Genomic DNA, 12,377 nt, shown 5'->3' on the forward strand with positions numbered 1-12,377 from the left:
AGCCCGTGCTCCGCAACAAGAGAAGCCCCCACTCGCCGCAACTAGAGAAAACCTGCGCACAGCAACGAAGACCCAACGCAGCCAAAAATAAATAAATAAATTTTAAAAATATATTTTATAATATTTCCTGAGGACATAATGAAACATCTAAACTTCTCTTTACAGAATTAATTAACAAAATTGGAAATATTTAGCACTACCAAAAGGTGAACTGGAACATGCTTCTTCTACATAACCTGGTCCTACCGCCTGATACTGCCTGGATTTAAATTTCATTGCAATCAAGGGAGTAAATGTGGCAAGTTGATATTACATAAAAATGTGAGTCTCCACATTAAATTGTTCCAAAGTAACTTCTGCTTTGAGACCGAAAACTAAACTTTTAGGAAATCAAAGACAGGTTAAAGTTTATCTTTGTACTATCACTTTTTTTTTTTTTTTTTTTAATGCTGAATCCTCTCCCACCAGGAGGAGATTATTTATTTATTTATTTGTTTGTTTATTTATGGCTGCATTGGGTCTTCTTTCTTTTTTTTTTTTTTTTTTACAAAATGAATCAGTTATATATATACATATGTTCCCATTATCTCTTCCCGCTTACGTCACTATCACTTTTAAAGAGTACTTAACATTTAACATTGTTAGCGAGATACTAAAGGGTCAATCTTAAAAGTGTAGAAACTTCTATTGTCTTTGTGTACATTACAACTTTAACATTAAGTCACCATTTATGCTGTCCCTTTGCTGTGGTTATTAAATATCAGTCTTACCTTTTATCAAAGAATCACTTCTACTAATGCAATTCATTTATTAAATCTGATTAGACTTACTATATAAAACTAGTAGAGAAGACTTATGTATAATCCAATTATTACAGTGCTTTACTAGATAAATAGATCAGGTGAAGAACAAGAACTAGAGGCAGGAGGAGGATGAATAAATGTGTTTAAGCACACAGACTGAGGCGTTTAGGGCACCTACCCCGGTCCTGAGGGGTGAATGTGAGAGGTCCTGGGCACCTACCCCGGTCCTGAGGGGTGAATGTGAGAGGTCCAGGGCACCTACCCCGGTCCTGAGGGGTGAATGTGAGAGGTCCAGGGTACCTACCCTGGTCCTGAGGGGTGAATGTGAGAGGTCCTGGGCACCTACCCCGGTCCTGAGGGGTGAATGTGAGAGGTCCAGGGTACCTACCCCGGTCCTGAGGGCCTGAGTGTAGGAGGCACCAAGTACCTCTGGAAGTGGGGATAAAAGAGAGGATACACACAGGAAGCTGCTCAAAAATCTGTTAAGAAGTTGTCTGAACCCAGATCCACTTCCCTCTCCTGTCGGCACACAGTTGACTCTCCCACACCCTGGAGATTTAGAAAGAAACTAGAGGTTTCTTTTCTTTTTTTTTTTGCGGTACGCGGGCCTCTCACTGCTGTGGCCTCTCCCGTTGCGGAGCACAGGCTCCGGATGCGCGGGCTCAGCGGCCATGGCTCACGGGCCCAGCTGCTCCACAGCACGTGGGATCTTCCCGGACCGGGGCACGAACCCACGTCCCCTGCATCGGCAGGCGGACTCTCAACCACTGCGCCACCAGGGAAGCCCCTAGAGGTTTATTTTCTAAAGAGGGTCTCCGGACTGTAAGGCACCAGACATAATTGTAAGGTTCCAGGGATAATGGTGCAACGGTACCATACTCAAAATAAGAAGACTAAATGAAAGTTTATTCTTTCCCTACTTGGCTTGAAGAATACTGGCAGAAAGTTGACACTGGCAGGAATAATAAATAATATAATAATAAATATGTCACCTATAATCCCATTGTCTAGGTACCGTAGTTTTCAACATTCTGATGTACATTCTTACAAGTTCTTTCTCTACCTGATATATGCAAATTCAAGAAAACTTTATAGAAAAATATTTCATGGGAATAGAATCTAAAAAAGAGTGGATATATGTATAACTGATTCATTTTGCTGTACATCTGAAACTAACCCAACATTGTTAATCAACTATATTCCAATAAAAATTAATTTAAAAAAATCTCATGCCATGCTTATTATTTTAACATACTTAACATATTTTTATCCCCTAAGAATATTTTGTGACTATCGTGCCATATCAACAATATATTTTAAAATATTATTTTGTATAGTTGTAATATCCTATAGGATGAACCTGTGATAACTTATTTAACCAAACCTGTATCTTTGGGTATTTAGAGGCTTTCTGATTTTTGCCATTAAACATAACATCACAATAAATATCTTTATCTGAATAGACATTCTTCCAGAGAAGACATACAAATGGGCAAGACCTCACTAACCATCAGGGGAATGCCATTCAAAACCAGAATGGGATATTACCTCACACCTGTCTGAATGGCTATTATCAAAAAGACAAGGGACCCTCCTGTAATTTGCTACAGGATGCATTTCCCAAATTGCAATTCCTCTGCTCTTCCTGAATAAACTTAATTTCTGGTATTAAAAAAAAAAAGACAAAAAATAACACATGTTGTCAAGGATGTAGAAAAAAAAGAATCCTGGTGCACTGCTGGTGGGAATGTAAATTGGTGCAGCCTCTATGTGTTTTCCAAAAACAGTATGGAGGTTCCTCAAAAAATTAAAACTAGAATTACTGTGTGACCCAGCAATTCCACTTCTGCATTATTTCTCTGCAGGAAACGAAATCACCGTCTTGAAAAGATACATGCACCCCTATGTTCACTGTAGCATTATTTACAATTGCCAAGACGTGGAAACAACCCAAGTGTCCAATGACAAATGAATGGGTAAAGAAAATGTGAAGTAGATATATATATATGAATATTATTCAACCACTAAAAGGTAAGAAATTCTATCTTTTGTGACAACAGGGATGAACCGTGAGGGCACTATGCTAAGTGAAACAAGTCAGACAGTGAAAGACAAATACTCTATCTCCCTTATATGTGGAATCTAAAACAAAAAACAAACACATAGATACAGGGAACAGACTGGTGGCAGTTGTACAAAATGGGTACAGGGAGTCAAAGGCACAGACTTCCAGTTAGAAGATAAATAAGTTCTGGGAGTGTAATGTACATCATGGTGACTAAGTTAATAATACTATATTGTACACTGAAAGTTGGCACAAGAGTAGATCTTCAAAGTTCTTATCACAAGAAAAAAATAACTATGTGTGGTGATGGATGTTAACTTATTGTGGTGATCATTTAGCAATACATACGTGTATCAAACCATTAAGCTGTACACCTAAAATTAATACAGTGTTATATGTCAATCACATCTCATTTTGAAAATAAACAAATATGTAAACTAACTAGCTAAATATCCCTGTATATTTGTTTTGCACACCTTCGTCTGCAGAGGATAAATTTCTAAAAACAGAATTCTTGGATCAAAGCTCTGCATAATATTAAGATCGGTGACATGTATTGCCACCCCAAGAGTTGTACCAATTTATATTCCCAACATCGATGTACAAGAGTGTTCATTTTCCTAAAGCATCATTAACAGTTGGGATTACAATAAAAATCTTTGCCAGCTTGATACAGAACATGAGTTTGTCATCTGCTGTTTAATACGCTTTTTAAATCTTGGTGTGGTTAAACTTTAAAACATGTTTTCAGGCCAATGGTATTCCTTCGTTTGAAATGTCTGTTCTACCATGTCTGACTTTGATCTTTTCAATTATCAAAGCATTTGGTATAAGATTAGGCTACATTTACCTTATTTTCAAAAATCCTAACAAGCTAGTTCATTATGGCAAAAATTTCTATGTAAATTACTTAGAATGTCAAGTTAGAGAATAGCTATTCCAGAGAGGGTATTATGGGAAGAAAAATCTCTTTTCGCAGCTGATTTTTTTTTTTTTTTTTTTTTTTTGCGGTACGCGGGCCTCTCACTGTTGTGGCCTTTCCCACTGCGGAGCACAGGCTCCGGACACGCAGGCTCAGCGGCCATGGCTCATGGGCCCAGCTGCTCTGCGGCATGTGGGATCCTCCCGGACCGGGGCACGAACCCGTGTCCCCTGCATCGGCAGGCGGACTCTCAACCACTGCACCACCAGGGAAGCCCTGCAGCTGATTTTAAAGACCAAAGGATAAGACCTTATTCTTTTGATCTGAATTTGTTGAATTCTGATGGTCTCCAGATTATATTATGAAATCTCCATTTCTGTTTTCTTTCTTTTCTTAAAATTCTTTTTTTTTTAATGTGGACCATTTTTAAAGTCTTTATTGCATTTGTTACAATATTGCTTCTGTTTTATGTTTTGGGTTTTTGGTCGCGAGGCATGTGGGATCGAACCCGCACCCCCTGCATTGGAAGGTGAAGTCTTAACCACTGGACCGCCAGGGAAGTCCCGTAATTTCCATTTCTTAATAGCTAATTTGCACACTTCTTCTAGTTAGCAATAATTTATAATTAGAATGCATTAAGGTCTAAATAAATTTTGAACTAAAATCTCTATCATTTAAGATTATTTTAGATCATTAATATAGTAGAATTTAAGTATTTTTAAAAATCAAATACTTTTCATAAAATGCTAATAAATTTAAATAACACATCTGTTAAAAAAGAAAAAAAAAGAAAGAAAGAAAGTTCCCCCAAAGGCCCAGTGTAAAAGCATTTATTTACATGGTAAGGCTGTAATAGTTATGTAATTATTTTTGTTGGCACTAGAATGCAATTTCTATGCCCACAGTGAGGAAAGTATGACATCTGTGGGCAAAATAGTAAAAACATAAGGTTAAAAAGGTAAAATAGAAACGTATGGGGAAGATGTGTCACTAAGGACACTATTTTGGTATGGAGAAAGCACAAAACAGTTTGGTCATTTCTAGTCAGAACCCCAATAACTTGCCCCAAGTTTTGTCTAGTCAGAGATTAGACCCACTTTTCTCAAACGTAACTTTCTGTTGGCTAAGGCGGTAGGACCCTAAAATGTGGAAATATGTAGACTGTGTGTGTGCAGATTATACTTTAGGCAGATTAGCTGAGGTGAAAACCAGTTATTTAATGCTCCATAGGGGTGATCTGCTGGGGGAAATGTTCCGCTGTGGATTCTCAGGGCAGCTCCACATGCAGTGCTCTTGGCTTGGCCTGGCATCTGCCTCAGATTTCCTGTGCTCCTGACTTTAATGCTGATGCAGCCCAAGCTGTGACCCCTAAATTCTTGGCCACAGTTGACAGAAATGCTGACCCTAATTCCTAATCGCTCATTTTGTTTGATGATTTGGATTTAGCGTTCTTTTCCCTAAACTGAATTCTGATACCTATTTATTCTGTAAAATGATTCAAAACTGTGCAATGCTGGTCTTTAACGTCTATACAGACATTTCTGTGAGACCCACAAAATCAAAAGATATAGACCATTAAAGAAAGGACAGGACAGTTGTGTTCAACAGTTAACTGGTGGCTACTTTAGAGACTACTACAAAATGAACTGATAAGTGACTTATAGACACTGATCTACAAAGCCTATGTCTGTAGCATCAGAGGCACTCTATCATTATATATTATATCTTCAAGTTAGGGTTATAGCACATTAAAATTAGACTGTCTTCATTTCCTTTCTGAAATCCTCCACATATTCACTTCTTATAAATAAACACTCAAAAAAATGAATACAAAAAGAAGAAAATGAAGTTGAAATAACATAAAGATCTTTGTCATGAAGACGGCAATAAAGTAATAATGTAATTAACATCACAAAGGATTTTAGGAAAAGAAAGAGTAGACCAATTCCGTTAGTGTGCCTCAAAACGTAAAAAGAGACTCATTATCTTTAAATACACTATATTTACATAGCTATGTTATACTAAAGAACTCAAGCATAGTCAATTTTAAAAATTATAAAGTATATTTCAGCTGATAGTATTTTCACAAATAACTATTTTGTCCACAATATAAACTCTACGAGAGAAATATTATCATCCTCATTTTACATGTAAGCTTTTCTTTGACCGCCTCATTTCCAACGGCATTCATCTTACTCCACTTTGGCTACATTCCTCCTAAGTTTCATCTTGGTTCATCTCTCAGAACTAATCCTTCTTGGAAGAACTACATTAGAATAGCTCACTCATCATGGTCGCAATCTCCTACCTTTCCAGTTCTTTACTCAATTATCCCCATTATACCTATTGTTTAATTTCATGGGAATCTAGCCCTTTGGCCCTATCCACTCGTCCTTATATCTTCACTTCCTTCTCTATCCAACTTAGTGCTATGGTCATACTTTAACCTTAACTCTTATCCCGTTGTCCTTTCTCTGCACAAATACATAAAATACCCAGCATAGATAAACCCAACTGACCATCCTGGCCTTGCCTACTCCTAAGCTCTTGCACTCAAGCTGCTCAGCCTGGGGTCATGGTATGTTTGTGGTTTTCAACTTCAGTGGACCCTCGGCACCACTACTGAATCCTTTTGTGTTTCATGGTCAGATGGCTCTCTAGTCCTCTACAGCAGCTCTTTCAAATTCCCTTTACCCTCATCAAACTTCTAATCCTCTCATTTCCGAAGAAAAAAATAGAAGCTATTATATAACTTCCTGCCATAGATGAGAAATTAAAACTCAGAGAGGTGAAGTCAATTGATCAAAGTCCACAGCCAATGAAGAAGGAGCAAAGCAAGTCAGTCTGACCCCAGAGTTCTTAACATCTATATGTTATAATGCCTCTCATTTTCTCATTCTTAGTTACTGCTTTCCCATTCTACCCGTTCTTCAAGGCAAACACCTAGGCTCTATCCTTGGCCATTTCCTCACCCTCATCATCAACAACTACTCATCTATTTCTTAGTCTTCACTGGCATTTTCCCAGAACCAGGCACCATCACCATGCATTTGGACTACAGCAACAGCCTTTAGGTTTGCTCCCAATGAATTTAGTCTCTACACTGAAAACAGTGAAAGGGTTCTCTCCAAAATGCACGCCTACCTTAGCCAACCTAATTCCTTAGTTCGACCCTCACCAATTCTTTTTAGACCAGAGGTTGCCAAACTCTTTCTGTACATGGCCAGATAGTAAGTATTTTAGGGTTTGCGGTCACATGATGTCTGCCCCAGACTTACAAAAGCAATCATAAATAATACATAAACAAATGGGCATGGCTGTGTGGCAAGAAAACTTTACAAAAACAGACAGTGGGCTGGATTTGGCCCATAGGCTGTAGTTTGCTAACTCCTGCTTTGGATGTGTTACAGTTATTCATTTCATTAACATTAAGTACCTTCTATGGGCTGGGCACTGTATTAATGACAAGGTGATGAACAAAACAGACATATTCTTGTCCTTCACAGAGCTTAAAGTTTAGTGGGGAGGGAGATATTAATTTTTTTAATTACATAAATATATAGAACTGTTTCTGTGATAAGTTCAACAAGGGAAAAATAAGTAGGGCTATGCAAGCCTATGATAGGTAGATTTGACTTAGCACAAGGATCCAGAAGATTCTCCTGAGGAATGTCATGATTGAGAAGAGATTTGAAGAGGGGAGGGAAGAGTATTCTAGGAGGATGGATCAGCATTTGAATAGACCCTGTGACAGGAAGAAGTCTGGCTTATGTTTGGACCTGAAAAAGACGGTGATGGCTAGAATGGCAAAAAAAAAAAATGAGGTTGGAGAGACGGGTAGGGACCAGACCATGCATTTTGGACCATATTTATGACTTTCACCTTTCATCTTAAGTGCAATGGAAAACCATTCAAGTATTTTATGGAACGGATGATATGACTAGATATCTACGGCAAAAAGAAAACTTTGGCTTGTCACAAAATTCTCAGCTCCTATGTCTACATCTGGCAAACTGCAGTCATACTATGGAGAGAACACATAAGAAGGGGAAGCAACAGTAAACGTGGATAGATTTCTTAGAAAATGCCCATTATTTAGGAGAGATGATGGTAACTTACCTTAGGTTAATGGAGAGGAATCTGTGGAAGAGACAGACTTTTACAACAGAAAATCAGGAGGATGAGTGATGGAGTGTATTTGGCAGGGAGAGATGAAGAAGAGAGAGACATCAGGAATTCACGGAGAAGGAGAACACACGAAGAAGGCTGAGGTTGGTGGGGAAATAAGAGTTTGATGGTGGGGAGGTTGAGTATGAGATAACTTTGAGACATCCCAGAGGAAATTTTAAATAACCAGATGGGTATATGGACCCGGAATTCAAAGAAGTCTGGGCTAAATATATAAATCTGCTAGTGGGATGGATGGCCTTGCAGTATATACCTAAGATATAATAGAACAAAGAGAAAAGGGCCTGGGACTGAGTGTTGCAGTGTTCTGGCACTTAATAGCTAGTCAGAGAGGGATGAACCTGGAAAAAAAAAAGGGTGAAAATTCAAAGAGGTAGGAAGCAAGTCAGCAGGGGCATGTGACACGGAAGTTGACGGAAGAGAGTATTTCAAGGAAGACAGTGGGGTCTACAATGTTAAATGCTGCTGAGAATCCAAGTAAGGTCAACACTGAAAAATGTTCACTGCGATGAGTGGAATGGAAGCCATTTGTGATCTTCTTTCGGGTTGCCAGAACTTACTATGGTCTTCCTCCTTTGGATCTCTGCCTGCGCTTTTATTCTACCTGCCCTTAATGAAACAGGAAGAGTAAGATTCTCATTGGAAGGTTTCGGATTTGGGGAGGTGGGTTGGTGCAGGGGGGGTGGATCTAGAGAGAGTTGCAAAAAAAGGCTTAGTGAGAAACAAAACAAGTAACTTAGACAAAAGCTGGTAGCCAAGCATCTACAATCAATCAAAGACAAACAGGAAACCGCGGTACACACTGTATACAAAGGCAGCTTCTGCTGGGGTAAAGCTCAGAAACTGTGACTGATCTCTAAGCTCAGAAAACTGACGGAGATGAAGGCTGAAGAGAGAAAAATATACAGTCTTCATTTTAAACAATGAATAATATATTTTCATACATTTTATTCTTTGTTTAGCCATAATCACTGGGGATTTTATCAGATTTTAGGGCACCTGTTCTCTAGCTCACACGTAATATGGTACATTCTGAAGTCACAGAGTACTTTTCTCAAATACGTAAAATTAAATGAGAAATAATGTGTGAAATCATCAAGCATAATCCCTGGCATTTAATCAGTATCCAGTGCAAATTTACTGAATTTGAATCATTATAAAATTACAAACTAATATCAGGACATGTTGATCTTGATCTACATGCAGTGAAAATCTGATTACCTTGAATATCATCATTGAATGTGCAGTACTGGTTTTGATACTTTTTCAGGAGCCGAAATGCATTTATATTGGCAAAATCTTCAAACTGAATAAGGCAATTCATGCCATACCTATGGGACAAAATATTCACATTAGAAGAGGTTAATGAAATAACGTTTAAAAATAAACCTTGAAAATTAGACTATAGAAAAGGCAAAACATTATTTTCTTTTAAAGGTCCTATCTTGCTACTTAGTATAAATATATAATACAATGTCTGTTCAGTAAATATTTACTACATGCTTACTACAGGAAAAAGCATTGCATTGGCACTGTGAAATACTACAAAGATGGCAAAAATATGGTACCCTGCAGTCAAGGAATTTAAAAGTTAGTAGAAATTATTTTGAAATAAATGAAAAGTAATATGAAAGTGGTACAAACAAGGGATAACAGATGTTGAGAAGCCACATATCACTCCTGACTGGGGTTACAAACCAGGTAACAAATGAACTGAGTTTTTAATCACGTCATGATTTCAAAAGTAGAGATGTAAGGTTCTACAAGCTGAGTAAACAGCAGAAGCAAAGTAACTGAAGTGAAAGTTAGGAGAGAAAAAAAATCATTCAAAAATTAGCAAGAAGCCCCATTCGGCCGAAATGTCGTGTTCGGTGCACGTAAGGGTGCAGTGAGAGACACGGTCAGAATCTTATGTTGGAAACCTTAAACATTCTAGCCTAGGATTCTGGTGTTTGTTCTATAGCCATAACCAAACACCGAAAAGCTTTGAGCTTTGAAGTATACAGCACAGATTTTTATTCCTGAAATTAACTTACTGGTTTGACCCTTTATTCTTATGATCATCTATGGCCTGTACATCCAAGACAAGGGAAATTAACACCATTGATACCCCAAGTATCTGAGAGTTGCCAGAGAAAGCCTTATAGCCATGGCCATCCTTGCTAGGTGATTTAGAGATGTATGGTCTCCAACCTCGGCTAGACTCCCACTGCTGCCATATTTATGATTCCTTTTGTCTTTGGTCAGCTTCCACTGCTATTGCACCCAAAGGCTATTCCTAATCTTCACCAATCCTTTTAAATCTTGACCTCTTCACCTGTCTCCTACTTCCTGGCATAGTGAGGGCATAATGTGTGATCTCCCTCAACTATTCTCCTCCCACCGCATCTCCCATCTCCCATCTCTATCTTTAGCGCTACCTTGCAGGCATCAGTCAACAAGGCGTTCCTCTTCCTGTTTAAGGTAACTCACCGCTGCTGCCCACGTTCCCAACACTTCCTTCTTAATTAGCTCCCTCTCTCCTATTTACAACTCCTTCTTCTGGATAAGTTCCTTCCTCTTTTTTGATAACTGACTTGGAGCTTCTCATTAGAGGGAAAAAGTTCTTTCTCCACCCCATGTTTTTCCTATCCTTTCCACTTAAGGTATATGAAATATTAGTTTACAGTTTACATTATTTCTCCATCCCCTGTCATTTACCTTCTGTCCTCACGACTCTGCTAAACTTGCTGCTCTAAAATTAGAATGTCTCCGAACTAAAAATCCAAGAAACACTGTTTCGCATCCCTAATTTACCAGGGCTCTTTGCTGCATTGCCACTATTTCTGTTTACCTTTTTCCTTGAAACTCTATTCCCTAGGCTTCTGTGATATCGCGCTTTTCTGTGCCTTCTCCTAAACTACTGATCATTTCTTCTTCTTTCTCCCTTAGGGAGTTCTTAGCACTTAAAACATTGGTGTTTCCCATGACTCTGTCCTTGGTCTACTACATGGTGTATGTGTGTGTGTGTGTGCGCGTCCGTCCGGCCTGACAGAATCTCAATCCTACTCATACTTTTAATCACCAATTATATACAGTGACTCCCAAAGGTATGTTTCTACTCTACTCCTGTGAACTCCAGACTTGTAAATCTCATGACCAGCTGGATAATTTCACTTGAACGTACCTCAAGTTGAAAAGTCCAAAATTAAACTCATTACATTTCCATAATACCCATAAGTGCTCAGCAAATATTTGTTGGATGAATGTAATTTATAGATATTTCCTCATTTAATCTCAGGGTGCAGTTTTATAGATGAGGATAGCCTTGGGCACCAGGTAAGCTGGGGAGGGGAGATCTGCACTCAAGTCTGCCTGATGATGTGGTAGAGCCTGATGTTTAAGCTAAGCTTTAAGTTTATGATTGATTCCTTTCTGTTAACCTGTAGATTATTATATATACCTTTAAGTATATACCTTTGAACAACGCTGAGTTCTAAAACTAAAAATAAGGAGCTCTGTAACAGAAAAGTTTTGTAAAATTTAATCAGAATAATAAACTAGTGAAAAGACTGACTAGTCTTTAGGGGTTATGTTTTGTTGCAAACCAACAGTTAATAGAGAGCTGCTAAGCATAGGTTTGGTTGTTTAACATTTATGATGGCCCTACCTCTTCATGGTGAAGTCTGTCTCCTCAAGACTTAAACCAACACCTTCTTATAGATTATCTATTCTGTATTTCCAACCTAAATTGCTTATTGAAACTCAATCATCTTCACAGAACATTTCCAAAGTCAAGTAGGCTCTTGACTCTCAACTCCAACAATTTTTTTTCTATGATGGAAGCATATATTTCCATGTCTCAGAGACCCAAAGACTGAAGCTATTATTTTACTATTTCCTTTTTAACCCACCATATTCAGTTAATTACCATTTTCTATCATTTCTACTATTTAAATATTATCACAGCCAAAGAAATTAGTCTCGCTCCTGCTAGGACTGCAAAAAGTCTACTGGTCTCTGCTTCTCCTTGTCTCCCTCAAACATATGACATAGAGCCACCAAAGTTTTGTAAAACAATAACTTCCGCCAGCTACTCCCTTGCTCAAAATTCAGAGAGTGGATTGCTCTGTTGATGACGCTCAAATTCCTTAAACTCAAGGATCTATAATCACATTTTATCTTTTCAATTGCCTTCTCTCTCCCTATATTGCAGGGTAAGTCCCTTCCCCACTGAACCACTTCTCTCCTCTCTCAAACACGCCATGTCCGTCTCCTTCCCATGTCTTTATTAATGCACTGCCACTGCAAATCACCGTCACTCTTGAATCGGCAAATATTTTCTATACCGGTTACGAGGGGTCTAAAACTACTAGCATGTAGATGTCTCATCAACTAGATCAAAAGCTTCCTGAGAGAC

The 12,377-nt window shown here is 38.4% G+C and overlaps 1 protein-coding gene across 2 annotated transcripts in view; it reads right to left on the reverse strand.

The window, feature by feature from the left end:
• ME1 (malic enzyme 1) overlaps window positions 1-12,377 on the reverse strand; it is a 192,965-nt gene that overhangs the window by 36,203 nt on the left and 144,385 nt on the right. For both annotated transcript variants that reach the window (XM_082668816.1, XM_082668815.1), the window contains exon 7: window positions 9,200-9,309. In XM_082668816.1, coding sequence (XP_082524942.1) covers window positions 9,200-9,309 — 110 coding nt within the window. The remainder of the gene's footprint in view (window positions 1-9,199; window positions 9,310-12,377) is intronic.

The sequence above is a fragment of the Grampus griseus genome (genome assembly GCF_964374135.1).
Source record: "Grampus griseus genome assembly, chromosome: 13".
In the NCBI taxonomy this organism is placed as follows: domain Eukaryota; kingdom Metazoa; phylum Chordata; class Mammalia; order Artiodactyla; family Delphinidae; genus Grampus; species Grampus griseus.